The sequence below is a fragment of the Blastomyces dermatitidis genome (assembly GCF_000003525.1).
Source record: "Blastomyces dermatitidis ER-3 genomic scaffold supercont1.15, whole genome shotgun sequence".
In the NCBI taxonomy this organism is placed as follows: Eukaryota; Fungi; Ascomycota; class Eurotiomycetes; order Onygenales; family Ajellomycetaceae; genus Blastomyces; species Blastomyces dermatitidis.
In genome coordinates, this window is record NW_025544788.1 from 954789 (window position 1) to 974365 (window position 19577).

A 19577-nucleotide genomic window follows, 5' to 3' on the forward strand; every position below is an offset into this window, starting at 1 on the left:
GATTGGAACACCCGTTGCATCTAGGCAATAGAATGTCCGCTTCTGTACACTTTCCTCGATTTAAACCCATGTGCCCCATGTTTGTATAGCACCTGCAGACTCATCGCTATCCCGCCTCATGCTTGCCCAATACATCCTCAATCTTCATCCCCATCCCATCCCGATCCCCAAGCCGCTACGACCACAGTTGCTCCTATGCCACTGTAACTGCCATCCCCCATGGGATAGCGGTAACGCGTCGGATTTTCTGCATGTACTATCATTGATATATTGCAGGCGGAGATCAAAAATAAAGGTCACGATTAAGCCGGAGCATCACTATTGAACCCCGTCTCGAAAGGAGTGGGGTGGGCTGCGTGAGGCTTGACTTTGTTGGTCTGACATTTCTTTGTCTGTTCGGATTTTTTCGTGACTGTGGGGTTCAATTGCCCTCTCTCTCTCTATATATGTATAGAAGTCAATATCAATATAAGCTAGAATAATCAGATATTCGCATGTCTCGCAAAGTAAAATATTAGTCAACACGTACCTTTGGGCCCATCCACATATAGACCGCAGAGTCATCGTCATTCAAATATCGAAAAATCTTCATGAATAGCAAAAACAAACCTTCTACTTCAACACAACATGCGCCCCGCGAACCTCCAGATAACTCTCCGCAACCCCCTGTCCCAACGTCCTCACAACCGCAAACACCTCTTTATCATGATATCGCAGCCGCGTCTTAGGATCCGTATATGGTGCGGGCAAGCCTGTGATATCGCAGTATCGCTTCTGCGAAGATGGGTGCAAAGAAGGCGCAGATTCGATGTTCGTGTAAGTTACTGCTGGACCCATCCCATTTGCCATTCCACTTCCCATTTGGGCTAGAGAGCGGAAGTTCTTCTCCAGCACCAGGGTTGAGAGGCTCTGGGCCGCCTGGGCGATGTTGGGTGGTCGCGAGGCCGCGCCTGCACCTGTTCCAGCGGCTGGTGTCATGGGGGTGCCGTCACCGGTTCCATTCTCCGTTGCAGGGGTTGCGGTGACGGGAGTGCTAGACACGGGGGCGAATGGGGTGGAGGCGCCGGAATTGTTCTGGCTGGCAAGAACGGAGGCTTCCTTGCGCGATGTTTCAGAGAGGATTTGCTTTACATTTTTGTTGCGGCGAGCGGAGGGTTTCCAGTGCGGGTTGCGGAAAGGGCGTGGGAAGCGGCCCATATCGAGCTGGTCAAGGAGTTTTTGGTGGGAGTCATCCGTGGCGGTGGAGACGGGGGCCATGATTGTAGATGAGGATTGAAAAGTATGGACTTGGATAGAGTGGTAAAACAGCGTTATATCGTGGAAAGAATTGAAGATTAGAATGAAGATGAAAGATGAAAGAAAGAGAGGTTATGAGAGAGCTTGATAAATAGATTGGATGTTTGTCAAGGTTGCAAACATCTGCTAAACACAGGCTTGAGATGCTTCTATCAAACAATCAAACCATCAACAGTTCAAGACAGACCAGCAAAGGGAGGAGAGAATCGAGACAGCAAATTACAGAATAAGGGACAGCTATATCATTTTAGTTAATCGCTCTCTCTTTTGGCTAGAGGACCACCCTCCTCTAACAAAACCACAGCAACCATGGTACAGTACATAACCCCTTCTGCCCAGTATCTAATTATATATATACGCATCTACTAACTACTCTTCAGGAGAGCCCCCATGAACACCAGCAGAGCCTTCTCCTCTCGCGCATCATCACCAATGTTGTATGTTTCTATGTTACCTTCATACATTGCATGGTCTCCTCACAGGCAGGGCTGGCTGTATTGGTATACGCATAGATCCTAATAATAACATCCAAACTCCAGGAGAAACTCAACGAAGCGATCATGGTATTGAATAAGAACCTTCAGGTCCGTATGTTCATAAAATACCCGTCTTTAACTGTGGGAAAGGATGGGACTAATGCTTGTGGTTGAGTAGGAGGTCAACGTGCAAAACATGAACGTCGAGCTAGTTGCGCAGATGTTTAAGAATTATCAGTCCAATGTGCTTTTCCATCTCGAAGGTGTGTGCATTGCCCCTTACGTTTTTGCACCCTGGAGGATGTTTAGAACTATGCTCGGTTGATTACTCCTCGCTCTGCTAATTAATTGTCTTCTGCGTGAACAGCCACGGAAGAGTTAAGGAACTTGCGGGCTGCTTAGTTGGATGGGCAGTATGAGTTTCTTTCATATTCTTCTGGTTTGGCTATTTATGGCGTATTACTTCTGAATGAATTGATGGGCATCTAGAAATGCGGTAATGATTCATGGAGTTGGGAGAGAGGGTTTTTTTTTTTTTTTTTTTTTTTTTTTTTTTTTTTTTTTTTTTTTTTTTTTTTTTTTTCATTTCTGTTTAAATATTTAGTTGAATACACTGAATGCATCTAGTTCACACTGTTCACGTTCTGCGTGTATAGGCATAGTGATTTCCTGCGTGGGATATTTAAATTCGGGCGTAGAATGAATGTAGTATCCATTATAATGTCTCTATTTACTGAATATTTAGGTAAATCATTGAAATATCAAAATTGATGTATTTAGTTAGTTAGTATTTCAAAAGAGCGCCATTTTATTCCATAAATATTTCCTGTGGTGCGGCCGAAGAAGAAAGAAAACGCCGCCTCCCAGCTCCAAACCTTCAACTTTTCAACTTCATGTCGGCCACTTCAGCTGTTAAATCTAACCACTGCTAATTCAAAACCACTCCAGTTCAATTCCTAACCATCCTATCTCAAACAATGCGCCCCCACCTCCCATCTCAAAGCTAACTTGAACTGCGCATGAGAGCTCCATCCTCCGCAAATCTCATTCTTCCCTGTCGCCATGACTATAATTTCTACCCGCGCCCTCGTCGCGCCTCGAGCGGCGGCTAACATTTCCCAAAAAAATGACCCAAAACCGCCTCCCAAGCTTTATCCTATCCAAGAGCCGCCGTTCAAGGGCTACATGCCTCCGCAGCCGGAGGGCTACGAACAGAGCCGAGAGACAGCGAGCTCCAGCGCCATCGTGATTGACAACGGTATGCATATCTTGGTTTTTTATTCCCGTATGCACAATCTGGCTTGACCGCTTTACTTATATATACATGGTGTTTCTCTGCCTAGGCTCCTACCTCGTCAAGGCAGGCTGGTCCTTTGACAAATCCCCTCGGTTCATCATCCCGCCCGTCATGGCCAAGTACCGCGATCGCAAGGTTAACCGGACGTGTCACTTTGCGGGATATGATGCCTACGTCGATGCGACCACGCGCGGCCAGGTGCGGAATGCTTTCGACCCGGGAACAAATATCGTTGGCAACTGGGACGTCATGGAAGGCGTGCTGGATTATATATTCCTGAAGCTGGGGGTGGACGGGGCGAATGGCGGTGTTGATAGGCCAATTGTCCTGACAGAGCCTATTGCTAACCTGGGCTACACGAGGAGAAGTATGCCTCATATACTCTTTACATATATATCTACTTCTCATATACGGTCTAACGGGAAATAGTGATGAATGAAATTCTTTTTGAGTGCTACTCTGCCCCCTCAGTCGCCTACGGCATTGACTCTCTCTTCTCATACCGATATAACCGCGGAACGGACGGGCTGGTAATCTCATCCTCTCACTCCTCTACGCACGTCATCCCCGTTGTTAACTCCAAGGCGCTCTTGTCGAATTCCTCACGGTTGAATTGGGGCGGCCAACAAGCAGCCGAGTTCATGATGAAGTTATTAAAACTGAAATACCCTACCTTCCCTGACCGCATGACGGAGCATCAAATGACACAACTGGTCCATGAACACTGCTATGTTTCGACTGACTACGACCGCGAGGTATCGGGATATCTTGATTGGACAGGTTTGGAGGAGCGCGACCGTGTCATCCAATACCCGTTTACAGAACATGTTGTCGTGGAGAAGACGGAAGAAGAGCTGGCGAGAATTGCAGAAAGGAAAAAAGAAAGCGGCAGACGGCTACAGGAACAAGCTGCGAAGATGCGGCTGGAAAAACTAATGAAAAAGGAGCAAGAATTGGAGTATTACAAGGACCTACAGCAGGGACTAGCATCCGAATCAAAGAAAGAAGTCAAGCGCATCCTCGATGCGGAAGATATGAAGGACGAAGCACATCTGGAGCGCACAATACGCGATCTCGAGAAGTCCATTAAGAAATCCCGCAATAAGGATCTGGGAAATGAGGAAACAGAGGAACAGGAGGAAGCCACCTTCCCATTATTGGATATTCCCGACGAAGAGCTAGATGAGGCCGGTTTAAAGGAGAAGCGCCACCAACGACTCATGAAATCGAACATCGAAGCGCGACAACGTGCCAAGGCGGAGAAGGAGATGGAGAAGGCCCGGGTGGCTGAGGAAGAGCGGCTGGATAATGAAAAGCGTGAAAATAATTTTGAAGAGTGGATTGAGGAGCGGAGGCAAGCTCGCGAGGTATGTACCTTACCCCTAGGGGCGGGGAAGAGGTCCCCTACCCCACCTGTATAGAGCCAAAACGGCATATTAATTTCTAACCGTATAGACCCTTCTCCAAAAACTGAAAGAGAGAGAGCGCCTAAAAGCCGACCTAGGCAACCGCAAATCCCTTGCAAGCCAAATGCGCATGAAAACCCTCGCAAACCTCGCCTCCGACACACCCACCAAGAAACGTCGGCGAGGTGCAGACGACGACACCTTCGGTGCCAATGACGACGACTGGCGCGTCTATCGCACCGTCGCCACGGGCCCGGACGCAGCAGGCGCCGCCTCCGACGATGACGACAACGACGAAATGGACATCCCCAACCAACTCCGCGCGATCGAACAGCAGCTCCTGGAGCATGACCCGCACTTCACGGAGAATCACACCCTGGACGCCCAGTCGGATTGGACCAAGAGTCTGATCCACATGTTCCTACGGGGTCCCTGGCCGTTTGATCCGGAAAGCACGCGCGAGGCGCACCAGCTCCATCTAAACGTGGAGCGCATACGGGTGCCCGAAGTCCTGTTCCAGCCATCGGCGATTGCTGGGCTGGACCAAGCGGGTCTCGTGGAAATCGCGGCGGATATTGTTAACCAGCAGCGGTTTTCGGCGGGGGAGGAGCGAGCAAAGTTGTTGAGGGATGTGTTTATTACGGGGGGTAATTCGCTGTTTAAAGGGTTTGAGGAGAGGTTTGCGGCGGAGTTTCGGACGGTGTTACCGGTGGAGATGGGGTCGGTGTTGAATGTTAGGAAAGCGGGGGATTCGATGTTGGATGCTTGGAGGGGTGCAGCGGAGTGGGCTGGTGGTAGCGAGTTCCAGAGTGCGGCGGTTAGTAGGCAGGAATGGTTGGAGAAAGGGGGAGATTATATTAAGGTATGTCTTTCGTCATTTCCATCTTTGCATTTGTTTAAGCTGTTGTTCTATATGGTTGAATTTGCTAATGGTGCTTGATGTGATAGGAACACAATTTGGGAAATGCAGGGTATGCGTAGGTATGTTAATTCATCTTGTGCAAATGTGGTTTGATATCGGGATGGGATTTGGAGTATGGGACGGGATGGCATGGGATTTAAAATTCGGGTGCTAACTATAAGAATGGGATTTGACGACTTTTACCTTAGTTAACTATCCTCTACTATGTCCATTTCTTGGAGGCTGAATAGATAAATTAACGGCTGCCCGTGTTCCTTGCATGATAAGTCCTGCTCATGAAAACCGGGACATTCCATTCTCACTCAAGTCACAAAAGAGACGACGAAAAGAGGTAAAAAATCAAGTAGTGAAAATTTGTAAAGTTTTGGTCAACTCCCCCGCGCGCCACGATCAACAAGCTATATATAGAGCGCTCTCCTTTCGCTACTAACTAGCATCCCCTCGCAAAACTGAGTTCATTTGGGTCTCTCTAGATCGGATCGAAAAGCAAGAAATGCCTCCTACACCAAAAATTAAGGTACAAATCACAAAATTTCACGTTTAGGAAATACCAAGAGATATTTTTTTATAAAAGAAAAAGGTAGAAAGGAAGACAAGAAATAAACTAATAAAGCTAGTGACAAAAGAAACATAACATAATGCCCTCCAAACGCCGCAGCAGACGCCAAGCTCCCTCCCACGCACTCCAGAAGTCATGGCTCTCAAGAGCTCGAGCCGGCGTTAGAGCCGGAGAGCAGATCAAACGCGGGATGCTCAGATCCAATAGATAGATACATACGTGCACAAGTACTTACAACAGACAGGCTAGGCGAAAGGAAATGGAACAAACACCTGCGCAACAGGAGAAGGAAACCAGCCAGAACAGGGAAACAGAATTATCGGGGTGAAGCGATTACATATGGAGGGTAAGAAGGTAGGGGTGGAGAACGCTGAACAGGAACGGATATACCAGATTCCACTGGGTGTTAGCAGGAAGGGGATAGCCGGTAGTACCAAAATATAAGTAAAGGAGAAAACGAACAATGAAAACGAGCCGGGATGGATATGTTGTGTGCCAGACAAGGATGAGATGGGACACGCGATAGGATAAATTTGATTGGACAAACCAGACGTGAGGAAAAGAATAAGGAAAAACAAATATACCTCCAAACGCCAAAGAGGGATTACAGGACAAGTATTAGGCCAGGAGATTTGAAACGGGATGGGTATGGGTATGGGCATGGGCAGGTGGGCAGGGTTGTGTTGGGGATACCATGCCACATTTGTGATATACACAAAACGGGAGAAGGGGAAAAGAGAAATGGATCCCGCCTGATCTCCAAATTTACCGTGCTGCCACAGCGACCACATCACAGTTACGGCCATGGTCACGACGTGACATCCCCCTTAACACCATCCCCCATGCCAACGCCCATCCCCACATCCGGCAACCCATCAAACCGCATCCTCTTTGACGGCGAATCTGCCTCCGGATTTACATTCATATTCCCATTATTCACGTTCACATTCGCGCCGCCGACATTGGCATTATTGCCCGCAGTGTTGTCGTTGGTATTATTCCCTAAAAACGCGGCCTCCTCATGCTGGTGTTTCCGCATTCCAAGCCCAGCCACGGCAATGCGGTTCAACGCGTTAACCTCCGCCTGGTCGCCCCCACCTGCCCCTGCACTGCCAGCAGTGGTGGTAGCAACGTTTCCAGCGGCACCGGCGGCGGAGGTAGTAGCGGCGTTAATGGCAGGTGCGGGCGGATCGCTCCGCGGCTGGGACAGGTCAATGTTCCCCGGTAGCTCGGGGACTTCGTTTTGTGAATCGATGAGACGCGATTGGAGGGAGATGATGTATTCGCGCAACTGATAGTTTTCGGCCTGGATGGCCTTGTAGTTTTCGACGAGAAGGTCGTAGTCCTTTACTTGTTCTTCGAGTTTGCGGATGTAGCCTTCCTTGCGCTGGCGGAAAGCTCTCTATGGATTGTTTACGTTACGTGTTAGAAGTCGCGTCGGCAAGTGGCGCAGAGGGGTAGGATAGGGTAAGATGATGGGTGTGAAGTACATACCTGGGCAGCCCGATTTTGCGCGGCGCGTTTGGAGGTGGACAGTTCGCGTTTGCCATAAGTTTTACGCCCGTCCGTATGATCTTCCATGGGGATGTCGGGCCCGGGTGCTTGACCCTGAGCCGTGGGCGGCGCAGCAGTCGGAGGGATCATGGCAGAGGGGCCAGCGATGGCGGGGTCGATGGTGATGTTTGCGGCGTTGGCGTTACTTGTGTTTGTTTGGTCGCGCGGGGAGGCGGCCGATGCGCCGGGGGTTGGACGGGGCGGAGGAGGAGCGTGGTGGGCGTGAGAATGGGGGTGAGGGTGGGATTGATGGAGGTGTTGGGCTTGGGCAGCCAGGAGCTGGTCGTGGAGGACTGGTATCATAGCTGTTAGCTATGGAGTACTTTTTTATATAGATGAAAGACGGAAGCTCACCCTGATCAGCATGGTCCTGTGAGGGCAATTTAATTAATAAAATGTCCGGAAAACAATTGCACCAGCCAGTGGACAGGGAAAGGAGAGGACTCATACCTGGACTTGGTTCTTGAGGTCTTGCATTTGGGGATGGGGCGCTGGAGCTAGCGCGTGCTGCAGGGTCATAATCAAGTCGAGGAGATCTCTCGAGATACTTTTTGCTCTGGAGGATCTTGGTGGGTGGCGAATGGAGGAGGCAGAGGCGATGAGTAAGGTGTTATTTAATCGGCGGGCGGAGGCGTAGTCAGCAACGGGGCTACGGGAGGAGGTTGTAGGCGGGCCCTGTCCCTGTGTATGTCTGCGTGTGTTTGCAAATAGCCCACCTGGAAGCACAATATCCTACTATCGATCGATGAACAAGCCAATATGCGGATATCAACCTCGCTGTCGCTGTCATCAAGGCCGAGTCGAGCCAGTTGTATAGAAGAAGAAGAATACGGATCAGTCAGCAGCGGATGAATCATTGGATTATTAAGAAGTCGCCAAATCGGGAGCGGGAGGCTTACTCAGCATCCGGCAGCTGACAAATCAGAGCCTCCGGGCTCCGAAGCTCCGAACATCTATTTACACCGTACGGACGGAGCGAGGGAGGGCGCTACCAAAAGAGCAGCTTAGACAGTGACTAATCTTGGTGGGAAATTCTGTTAACTAATAATATACTCCGTAACTACTTACAAGCATCAAATGCTCGCTTACGCTCGCTCTGCTGCTTGCGCAGCCCCCTCTACCACTTCCACTCTCTACCCCTATCCCTCTACCACTTCCACCCCCTATCTCTACTCACTCTTACCACCTCTTCCACCCCTTTCACTCTCTATCACCACCATCATCACCTCTACTTCTTCTACTACTCTCTTTCACTCTGTATCATCTCTATCACTATTATCAGATTAATCAGAGCTGTACTACTACAGACTGCAGAGTCAGCTATTCAATCTCATTCATGAATTCAAAGAGATGCACATGACATCATATGAGACTTTATTACAGAGTACTTAGCAGTAACTATATACTATAAACACAGAGATCAAAATGTGGTAGAGATAGTAAGAGAGAAATAGAGATAGTGAAAGTGATAGAAGAGACTGCAGAGCAGTAGAGATAGCAGTGATAATAGAGAGACTAGAGAGTGAAAAAGGTGATAGAGAGAGGTGATAGAGGCAGTGATGATGATAGAGGTGATAGAAGTGAGAGGGGTGATAGAGATGGTAAGAGAGAAGTAGAATGATAAGATGAGAGTAGAGATAGAGAGTGAAAGTGATAGAGAGTGCTGTGAGGCGGTAGAGGCAGTGATGATGATAGAGAGAGTAGAGGTGAAAGGGGTGGTAAGAGAGTGAGTGGTAAGATGGGGGTAGAGGTATGAAGTGGAAGTGATAGGGGGTGCTGTGGGGCGGTAGAGGCGGTAGGGGTGGTGGTAGGAGCAATTGCTAGGACAATGCCACTGAGTTATCTCAGCGGGCTCAGACCCTCTGGCTCGGTTTGAACGGGTTGCAGCATTATTATTAACTAGTTAATCCGGCATGACACTAACCTACTTTTGATACAAGTCATGTGCTCAGAGCAATCCTCACCAGAGAATCTGAGAAGAAATGATTCCATCTTCAATGAAGATTTCTGAGATTTACAAGGATTTTTCAGATTCTTCAACTTTGACTTTCTATTACTATATATTCACATATCTTTGAGATTTGAAAATCACCTTAGCTTATAGCTAAAGAGAAGAAGAATAGAAATATTTCTTTAATATTTTAAAAAAATCTATATTTAAGATAGATGTATACTCTTGAAAATGATCATATTTTTTGATCTCAGAATTTCTAAGAGTTTTTTTTTATATGAGAAATTGAATTAAAATTCCTGTGTTCAAAAACACACTGATCAACTTTGAGATGATACTTCTATTCTAAGAACTTGAGATATGAATATAAAAATCAGATACATCATGAGAACATTGTTATTCTAAGATTTCAAGATGATACAGAAATGATGAATCTATAAAGTTAAGTTAGAATTCTCTTTCATACTCAGAGTACTGAGTAAATTCTTTCTGTATTGCTAATAATCAGAAACTGTTTCTTCTCAGACACTTCACAAGATATCATCACTCACATGACCTGATTTTACTATTTGGGTTAGCTTATTGCTTATTTGAGGTTAGCTCATGACATAATCATCAATCCAGTGTTAAAACAGCAATGAATATCTGGAGAAGCGTCTGAGCTTGCTGAGATAAGCCACTGAGCAAGGCGCCACTACGGATTTTTGATGGGGGCACGTGAGCTCACGTTACAGCGTTTTTTGTTAATGATTAAATAAGTTACCACCTACGGAGTACTATTGGGTAGGGCCGCAAGTACCCACGTTGGGAGAGTCGCGGCTAGTCCCAACTAAAATATCCCCCGGTTGTCGGGCCAAGCCATCAACAAACTTCAAACTTCAACCTCCAGCCAAATCCTTCGCTGGACAATCATCCTCCAACTCTAGGAATCATCTTTTGCCTCCAGGGTCAATAAGCATGGACAGACGAGCAAATGAAACACCCATGGACTTCGAATGGCAGAGCCGTACCACTGGAGATACCAAATCTCCATTCTACCAGCTCGCATTGGAGCATCAGAATCGAACCAAGGACAAGAAACGTGAGCTTACTGATGTTGAAATGGCTTCAAACTTACGCATATTATTCCGTTTACTAACTGTGGTTGCTTGACTGTTAAAGGTCCTTATAGCCTTTTCGATTCACCGGCAAAGTCGTCAACTCCGGCCCTGCGTGAGCCATCCTCCCAGCCCTTCCTTTTCTCTCAACCGCCCGCTTCGTCCACCACAGGGCCCCGCAGCTCTCCATTTATGACCCCTCGCCATAAGGCGGACGTCGACTTTTCATCTGGTCCGGAAAACCTTTCTTCTCCAGAGAATGCAGATAATGATGAAACGCCCGAAAAGGGAGGCAGAGCAGACAGGAGGAATTCTCTGTTTAATTTCTACGGACGGTTCGCACCCAGCCCAGGACGGGGTGAGATCCCGAAATCCAAGTACTCGAACGTCCTTGTTACCAGGGTCCATAAAAAGCGACGTCGAGACCGTGAAATCGATAGGAAGCGACAAAGGGCCAGTGATGAAAGCGCCAACAACGAACCTAGTAACAGCGAAGACGCGGCGCATTCCCGGACACCCAAGCAAAACGTCCCTCAGGGGCTTGAATTCGCTTTCTTTTCTCGCCTCTTCACTTTCCTAGAATCACATCCGCACATACCTCGCATTCTTTCATACTACGCTCAGTTTATGTTCAATCTTGTCCTCGCCTTACTAACGCTCTACATCATTATCGCGTTCCTACTTGCGATTCAGGCAGACGTCGACCGGGAGAGCGAAAAGGTGTCCGCCGATATTCTTGCTGATATGGCTGTTTGCGCGAAAAACTATATGGAAAATCGATGCGGCGGCGAAGATGGACGGAGATTACCTGCTTTGGAGGCCATCTGTGAGAACTGGGAGAGATGCATGAACCGTGACCCTGCCAAAGTGGGGAGAGCCAAAGTCTCCGCGCAGACTCTGGCGGAAATTTTCAACGGTTTTATCGAGCCGATAAGTTTTAAAACTATGGTATGAAACATATTTCCTACAACTAGACTGGTTATATTTTTACTTCTGCTAAACGAGGATTCACAGTTTTTCTTCATCGCCTCGATAACGTCGTGTTTCGCCGTTTCAAATTTAACCTTTTCCTTCTTTCGCAACAAGTCAAATAACCCCCCTTCCCCGACGTCGCATCCATACATGCCCTATCCATCCCCATCAATGCACCAACAGCAGTCGCACATCCCCTATTCTTCCGGACTTCCATCATATGGGCATGGCCACTATTTCGATCCCCCGTCCAACCACGCTTTTAATCAAGATGCCAACATAAGTCATCGAAAACCAAAGAAAAATCAAGACGACTGGCAGCCGAGGCGACTTGCTCTGCATTCCACTTCAGAGCACGGGGATCGCGATGATCCTAAAACGCCAAGTCCCGTCAAACGTGAGAGAACTTTTGCTTGAAATCGATACAACACGCGTTCATGGGAGACAGTGATCTTATTCAGGCACCACGAAATCGCGCACCCTATAAGCACATCTTCTATCCTTGCCAGTACACTCTACTTGTCATGACTCTCCACTTCTCCGTAGTCCTCATAGCCACACCAATTTCTCATTTGAATGGGTTGAGCGCCCGGGTAACCGCCCCTTGCCAATATGTGGCGAATACATGGGCGCTGTGCAGGAGATGTGGCTCGCTCTCTCTCTCCCACTTTAAAATCTGCTGAGCTACTACACAAGCCAACGAAAACCCGGATATTTTCTATTATTCTTAACTATATCATTAATATTTGGCATCAGCAAAAGTCCCTTTGGTCGCCGGAGTCAGCTTTGGAGTAGCAAGCTATAACCATTGCTTGGGGCTATCCTAAGTGGAAACCTGATCTACCCCAAGCGGAACCGAACGCGGCATAAGGGTAAGTTAAATCATTCGCTATTCAGGGGCAGTCCCAACCCCGAAGGGGGTTTCTAGTTCATGGTATTTTGCCTTATCATCATTCCATAGTGTATTACATTCAAATCGAGCCCGTGATTGTGTTTTCTAGTATTCTAGAGTGACGCAGATGAGTCCTTAACTATCCTTTGCGAGGTCAAAAGTAATGCATCACTCATATTTTTCCTCCTATAGCTTTTTACCATTGAACAACCAACAGACCCAAAAAGGATATCAAATCAAATCAAATTGCTTTTTTTTTTTTTTTTTTTTTTTTTTTTTTTTTGAACATGTGAGAGAAGCCCTATTCTCCTAGTCCCATTGAGCACTAAATTGCAATGCTTATTGAAGATTGGTCGCTTGTGTTCATTTTCCCCCAGACCATAACGTCTGAACCATTTACCTGTTGGAGATGGCCTTGGTAGCAGGAACATGCAGATTGAAATTTCAAATGCGGGATACAAGAGCGAAACAAAAGGACCTGGCTTAAATTTATGTTGGCCCTAGGCAACGCAGTAGAAAATAGGAGTGGCCCATGCTAAAGCATTTCGCGAAGAACCCAGCGGGAAGAGAGCGTTAGCAGCCGTCGAATTGATCAAAAAAAATAACGCCGAGGATGATAGCTGTGAATGCACATCCCAGACTGTTGTATTGGTTGGAAACGCAAGCTGCTTTGCGTCTGAAGCTTTCTAAAAGAGTTGGAAAAAGGAAGTGCACGGTCTCGGGCGAAGGCCCAACTTTGCCGTGATGCAGCCACAAGCTATCAATTCTACAGAAGCTAGCTATATTTGATTTGAATTGCATGGCCTTACCAAGCTCAAACCCATCCAATACTGAAGGGATGTCAAAACCACCATGAAGCCAAGAGCGGTCTTTCCTAGAGCATTATGAATCAACAGCAGCACAGACCTAAGCCATCGGCTACTCAAAGGAGTGTCCATCTAGGCTCTAATCTCCTGATTCATTGAAGTCACTATCACACAAACTGTGATAAACTCAAAGATCCAACATGCTTCTGAGAAATAGATCCCAGAATGCCACAAGGAACTGCTTTTGCTGCATTGCTTGCCTTCTCACTCATATGAGCATATGAATCCATCTCTCCAATTGTCCATATTGGGGGTAGCCCGCAAGCATCAAGGCCCAACCAGTAGGCCAAGCTGAGAGATTTTCCTCATGAGTAAACACATAGCTTCCAGAATTCAATCCCTGTGCAGTTCTGGATTTCCCAACCGGCAAGGCAATTATGGTGGCTATGACCAGTGTGAATTTGGCCATGATGACACCAGTTTGGATTCTGTGCATGATATTTGAACGAATGTGGCCACAATTGCATGGGTTATCACACATCCCACAAAAACTCCATACACAGCTGGTGAGGACGCCGACCATTCATATGCAATGGAAGGAATGGACAAGAGCATCAGAGCGAACCCATCTGTGCATCGTCAGTAGGAACCAAATGCATAGAAGGGTCTGATGGGAGATAAGGATTCATACAAGTCAATGGAACATATCTCCTCAATGAGACCAATGGTATTGCTGTATCCAACAAGGAAGCTGAGTGGCTTTCTAAACTTTTCCGGCTCGAGATAGTGTGTCCACCAATATAGACCACCAGATGTGGGAAGAGACGATGCAAGATCGGACTGGAAAATATGTTATAGGTAGCGCACGGCAGCATAGATGTTGACTTACAATCGCAAGCCCAACAACAAAAATAAAGCCACTCGCCCTGAAAGATCATAGCACCGAGTTGTGAACTGGCGCATGTTCAACTTTCTCACCGAGTTTATATCTGCAAAGCACCCAAACCATACCCACAGGTCCGGCAGGGAGTGAGAAAGATGATGCGGCTACAATCGATGGCACAAGGCCAATGATGCTAAATGCAATAGCAAATGTTTTGAATTGAGGAATAATGACATCGAAGTTCCTGTTTATAGCCCATCGTGGCTAGTTAAGAGCTGACATGTCAGTTTGATGACGGCAGGAAAAAATCCCCAGGAAGACAGGAGGATATCACAGAGGCCGAGAAGCTCCGCATCCACACGGTTCCGCAAGTTCTGAGTCATTGCGAATCATCAGGTAATCATCATATCCTCGAACCCCCCGTACGGGCAGTGCAGGCTACTTGTTATGTATGATAGCGGTGTTGACTCCAAGGGGGGAGAAGAAAGAAAAGAAGCAGAAGTAAAGGCAACGGTTAGGAAAAAGAAACAAAGACTATGGACAATTCATAGTCAGAAAGTTTAGACAGTATAGAAATGTTCCAACAGCAGCAGAAGAATCATTTAATAGAAAAGCTGAGAAAGTGCGGCATGAAGTGCCGGGCAGTGTTTCACTCGGGCACATAACTAATAGAGTTACAACCTGGAAATCTCTGCTATAACCGGCGATCATGCAATGACCAATGTCTATTAAAAAGGGGCAGCAACAAGGGTTAACTATGACAAAAGTCTGCTGCGTCGCCGCTTATAGACTGACTCCCTTGCGGCAGGGTATCTGTTCTGTTTGAAAATCTTTCCGATCCCAGGCATCATTGCTCCAATTGCCACTCCATCATTCCAGGAGTGGATGAAGATGATGGTGGATGGGGAGGAGTTGACGAAGCTGGCGGCGGAAGACTGATCCCTAGTGGTTAATTAGCTAGAATCTAGCTGCAGGGGAAACTGCGTTGGCCAAAGCCGACTGAGTTTGACTGAGGATGGGTTTAGAATTAGCGGTTGTCGTCTATTGCCTGAGAGGGGGTGGGAGGTCTGGAGGTTTGCAGATTCCCTTTCGCATTGGCATGGAAACGAGGTCTTGTCCTCCTTGCTCTTCGCTAAGTCGATTGCTCTAGCATCGTATAGTACAATGGGAAACATGGAAATAAAATTTGGCCCCTTTCAGCGTCACTGCCGTCTTGCAGATTGACTGTTAACCTCGAATGACTCTGCTCGCTAGAGATGTTGATCTCTGCAAACATAGGCAGAATTTGGGAGCTAAGTTACACCACAGATTAAAGCTTGATATTCCCACCCCTGCTTAGTTTACTTGATTCCGTTTCTCAGGTGTTCAGGATACACTTCAACTAACCGGGGAGACATTTATTAATTATTATAGGGCCCATTCCCGCGTAGCCCTAACCAGTCCATACTGGGCTAGCTCGATCGGCCCGCTGCCGATGACGTAGTTATGTAGCTGAGGATCTGGTCTTGGCACAACGCTAGGCTCGAAACAGGGAATTTGTTGGCAGAGCTCGGGAGCATCAACATCCAGACGACAACGTCCACACTCACTTCCCGCCACACATACCACACATCCCTCCCGTTATGAACTTATTACTACAGTAGCCGCATATCTGTGCGGCGTACACTAGCCCCTGGTAGTAGCCCACCATGGGTGCTGGCATTCCTCACCAAAACACGCTGACGGAGAACTTCGAGGTGGATTATGTCGTGCTCTACCGCTTCTCCAAAGTTGGTTCGTGTGAAATATTTCCAGTCTTTACTAGTACAAGATAAACCCCATAGCTGACGGGCGTAGACAAAAATGAAGCTAAGGAGCAGTTCAAGAAGCTCATCCGAGTTCTATCAGATGTCGGGCTGCAGACGGAGGTGCGTCCCGGAACAGACCAGAGCCTTCTGATATTTGTAAAGGCCCAAGAGAAATCCTTGGGTGAAGCTTTATATCGATCCAGGTACGCTCCGTTCCGGTCTGATTTATGAACTCATTGTGCGCTTTTTCAAATTAACCTGCCCACACATACATAGGGTACGGGATTGGCTGCATGGTGTGCGCAATTCGCAACCAAATCCCAATGCGAAGGGCTCATATACCCCTGAGACCGACGCAGAACGGCTCCTCATGGTGCACAATATGATCACTGCTCCCAGCAACGAAGGCGGTGCAGGAATCACTCCCAAATACGGCGAGTGGAACCATGTAGACTCAGTCTTCCCATTGCACGACAAGCTCCTCAACAAGACGTGGATAAAAGCCTGGACCAGTAAAACATTCCTTACGGCGGATGACCTCGACCAAATCCGGAACCACCACGGTGAAAAGATCGGCTTCTACTTCGCTTTCTTGCAGTCGTATTTTTCATTCCTCGTCTTTCCCGCCGCCTTTGGTGTTGCGTGCTGGGTTCTTCTGGGCAATTTCTCCATCGTCTATGCGATCGTGAACTGTCTGTCATGCGTCCTGTTTGCCGAAATGTGGAAGCGACAGGAAAGAGACCTGCGGATTCGCTGGCAAGTGAAAAATGTTTCCGAAATCCGTACCAAGAGAAGGGAGTTCCAGTATCTTTCGAAATCCGTTGATCCTGCGACTGGAGAGGAATTGCTGCTATTCCCGTCAACCACGCGTCTAGGCAGACAGCTTCTCCAGGCACCCTTTGCAATTGTCGCAGTTCTTGCATTGGGTACTCTAATAGCTACTTGTTTTGCGATTGAGATCTTCATTTCCGAAATTTATGCTGGGCCCTTCAAGTCATATCTCGTCTTCATCCCCACAATCTTGCTCTCTTTATTTGTTCCCACTATCTCCGCCGTTTTAACCAACATCGCGAAGCGTCTCACCGACTACGAGAACTACGAGACGCAGGACAGTTACGACGTGGCGCTAACCCACAAAATCTTCGTTCTGAATTTCATCACATCCTACCTCCCAATCTTCCTCACAGCCTTCGTCTACGTGCCATGCGGCCGAGTGATAGTCCCATATCTCGACGTATTCCACCTGACTGTCAGCCCATTTACAACATCATCGGAGATGGACGAGCTGCAGAAGTCCGCATCGGCCTTTCAGATCAACCCATCCCGACTCCGCAAGCAAGTAATTTACTTCACCGTCACCGCGCAGGTCGTCAACCAGGGCCTCGAGATCGTCCTCCCATATGCCAAACGGAAGCTCATGCGCAAGTACCAAGAATACACTCAAGAAAAAGCCAAATCGACGAAAAGCAGTGGCTCGTCCACGCCTGAAGCAGCTTCCGCTACGCCCGCTGCAGCGATCTTAGAAGACGTCCCCAGCGAATCTGAATTCCTCACCCGCGTCCGCGATGAGGCCTCACTCACTGAATACGATGTCGCCGCTGACTTGCGCGAAATGTGTGTCCAATTCGGCTACCTCTCCCTCTTCTCCGTCATTTGGCCGCTTGTCCCACTCTCCTTCTTGGTAAACAACTGGGTCGAGCTACGCTCTGACCTGGTCAAGATCTGCATAGAATGCCGCCGGCCCGTCCCCTTCCGGTCCGACAGCATCGGCTCCTGGGTGCAGTCGATCGAGTTCCTCGCGTGGCTGGGCAGTATCACGAATGCGGCGTTGGTGTACATGTTCTCCAACGACGGGCTTGGGCCGGATGGCAGCTCCTCACAGATTACCGGGTGGGTGTTACTGCTTGTCATATTCTTCGCGGAGCATATATACCTTATCATACGGCTGGTGGTGCAGGTAGCGATATCCAAGATCGAGACACCGGCCACGCGCCAGGAGCGTGTGGAGCGGTATCTAGTGCGTAAGCAGTATTTCGACGCAACGCCGGCGCGGGAGAAGCAGGATAGTGGGGTGGCGGGTGTGGATACGGAACGCCATGCGCATAGTTCTCAGCATGACAATGGACAGGAGAAGTCGACAGTCACGCGGGAATCACTAGAAGAGGATGCGCGGCGGATGAGTCAGCACGATTCGTCGGTGGGGGATGTGTTCTGGGGCCGTCAGCGGGGTACCTGGGAGGTGAGCGTTGTCGGGGAAGGTATTATTGAGGCGGAGTTGAGCACGGGCGTGGAGGAGAAAAAAGTGCAGTAAGTATTCTTGTTAGGATTGGGGTGTGAATGTTAGGAGGCAAATAGGTTTTTGGAAGATGAGTGAGTGGTTGGCACCGATGGATAGGATAGGGCTAGCATTGTTCCTTTGACTTTGATTTTTTTTTTTTTTTTTTTTTTTTTTTTTTTTTTTTTTTTTTGGTGGGGTTTGAGGGTTGATTTTCGGTTTCTCGAGCATGCAGCATACATGTTATCTCAGCAAGCTCAGACGCTTCTCCAGATATTCATTGCTGTTTTAACACTGGATTGATGATTATGTCATGAGCTAACCTCAAATAAGCAATAAGCTAACCCAAATAGTAAAATCAGGTCATGTGAGTGATGATATCTTGTGAAGTGTCTGAGAAGAAACAGTTTCTGATTATTAGCAACATGAGAAGGATTTACTCAGTACTCTGAGTATGAAAGAGAATTTCAACTCAATTTCATAGATTCATCATTTCTGTATCATCTTGAAACCTTAGAATAACAATGTTCTTGTGATGTATCTGATTTTTATATTCATATCTCAAGTTCTTAGAATAGAAGTATCATCTCAAAGTTGATCAGTGTGTTTTTAAACACAGGAATTTTAATTCAATTTCTCATACAAAAAAAAGCTCTTAGAAATTCTGAGATCAAAAAATATGATCATTTTCAAGAGTATATATCTATCTTAAATATAGATTTTTTTAAAATATTAAAGAAATATTTCTATTCTTCTTCTCTTTAGCTATAAGCTAAGGTGATTTTCAAATCTCAAAGATATGTGAATATATAGTAATAGAAAGTCAAAGTTGAAGAATCTGAAAAATCCTTGTAAATCTCAGAAATCTTCATTGAAGATGAAATCATTTCTTCTCAGATTCTCTGGTGAGGATTGCTCTGAGCACATGACTTGTATCAAAAGTAGGTTAGTGTCATGCTGGATTAACTAGTTAATAATAATGCTGCAACCTGTTCAAACCGAGCCAGAGGGTCTGAGCCCGCTGAGATAACATACATGTTGGTTCCGCGAGAGTGCAGAGGTTTCATTTGCACGTCATTCTTTCCTAGTCAGTCTGATGTCTTGATATTCTGCGTTGAGTTCCGCCTTCTTTTTCTTTCCTAGAGTAACATGTAGCTACCATCACATATCATTCGTGGATCAGAAAGCGCAGAGATCAAAAAAAAAGAAAAAAAAAAAAAAAAAAAAAAAAAAGAGAAGAGAGAGAATTATGTGAGGTAACTAAGCAAGAGATTTATTTTTAAAGCAAGGAAAAAGGAATCTTTCTTTAGCATGTCTTGGTTTCGATCCAAGGTCCTCCGGGTTATGAGCCCGGCGCGCTTCCGCTGCGCCAACATGCTCGGCTGGTGATAAAGTGGCGCAGAT

At 47.2% G+C, this 19577-nt stretch overlaps 6 protein-coding genes and 1 non-coding gene across 7 annotated transcripts; 3 read left to right on the forward strand and 4 right to left on the reverse strand.

Moving 5' to 3' along the window:
• Positions 1-302: 302 nt before the first annotated feature.
• Positions 303-592, reverse strand: BDCG_17985 (uncharacterized protein; the record flags this gene model as incomplete). Its single annotated transcript, XM_045427024.1, has 2 exons — positions 303-440; positions 530-592. The coding sequence occupies 2 exons, from the start codon at positions 590-592 to the stop codon at positions 303-305; spliced, it is 201 nt and encodes a 66-aa protein (XP_045282948.1).
• Positions 593-612: 20 nt separating this feature from the next.
• Positions 613-1257, reverse strand: BDCG_09460 (chromatin-remodeling complex subunit ies6; the record flags this gene model as incomplete). The annotated part of the gene is made up of 1 exon (XM_045425252.1): positions 613-1257. The coding sequence occupies one exon, from the start codon at positions 1255-1257 to the stop codon at positions 613-615; it is 645 nt and encodes a 214-aa protein (XP_045273790.1).
• A 348-nt stretch (positions 1258-1605) lies between these two features.
• Positions 1606-5456, forward strand: BDCG_09461 (chromatin remodeling complex subunit; the record flags this gene model as incomplete). The annotated part of the gene is made up of 9 exons (XM_045425253.1): positions 1606-1608; positions 1677-1733; positions 1836-1880; positions 1951-2035; positions 2797-3030; positions 3116-3436; positions 3499-4436; positions 4525-5337; positions 5424-5456. 9 exons carry the CDS (start codon positions 1606-1608, stop codon positions 5454-5456), a joined length of 2529 nt encoding a protein of 842 aa, XP_045273791.1.
• Positions 2460-9314, reverse strand: BDCG_09462 (bZIP transcription factor). The gene is made up of 4 exons (XM_045425254.1): positions 7961-9314; positions 7865-7880; positions 7451-7803; positions 2460-7358 (listed from the first exon to the last, which is right to left on the reverse strand). Exons 1-4 carry the CDS (start codon positions 8027-8029, stop codon positions 6765-6767), a joined length of 1032 nt encoding a protein of 343 aa, XP_045273792.1. The 5' UTR covers positions 8030-9314; the 3' UTR covers positions 2460-6764.
• Positions 9315-10239: 925 nt separating this feature from the next.
• BDCG_09463 (nuclear envelope protein Brr6) lies at positions 10240-15437 on the forward strand. The gene is made up of 3 exons (XM_045425255.1): positions 10240-10542; positions 10623-11506; positions 11573-15437. The coding sequence occupies exons 1-3, from the start codon at positions 10419-10421 to the stop codon at positions 11945-11947; spliced, it is 1383 nt and encodes a 460-aa protein (XP_045273793.1). The 5' UTR covers positions 10240-10418; the 3' UTR covers positions 11948-15437.
• A 362-nt stretch (positions 15438-15799) lies between these two features.
• Positions 15800-18209, forward strand: BDCG_09465 (plasma membrane channel protein; the record flags this gene model as incomplete). The annotated part of the gene is made up of 3 exons (XM_045425256.1): positions 15800-15884; positions 15948-16101; positions 16175-18209. 3 exons carry the CDS (start codon positions 15800-15802, stop codon positions 18207-18209), a joined length of 2274 nt encoding a protein of 757 aa, XP_045273794.1.
• Positions 18210-19480: 1271 nt separating this feature from the next.
• BDCG_17986 lies at positions 19481-19552 on the reverse strand. The gene has a single exon. It is a non-coding gene; the product is annotated as a tRNA-Met (tRNA).
• Positions 19553-19577: the final 25 nt, after the last annotated feature.

Coding starts and splice junctions, on each gene's coding strand:
- BDCG_09462 (XM_045425254.1), bottom strand. CDS start 8,029: ATGACCCTGCAGCACGCGCTAGCTCCAGCGCCCCATCCCCAAATGCAA. Junction 7,359..7,450: donor CGCAAAATCGGGCTGCCCAG/GTATGTACTTCA, acceptor AACAATCCATAG/AGAGCTTTCCGCCAGCGCAA.
- BDCG_09463 (XM_045425255.1), top strand. CDS start 10,419: ATGGACAGACGAGCAAATGAAACACCCATGGACTTCGAATGGCAGAGC. Junction 10,543..10,622: donor TCGAACCAAGGACAAGAAAC/GTGAGCTTACTG, acceptor TGACTGTTAAAG/GTCCTTATAGCCTTTTCGAT. Junction 11,507..11,572: donor CGATAAGTTTTAAAACTATG/GTATGAAACATA, acceptor GAGGATTCACAG/TTTTTCTTCATCGCCTCGAT.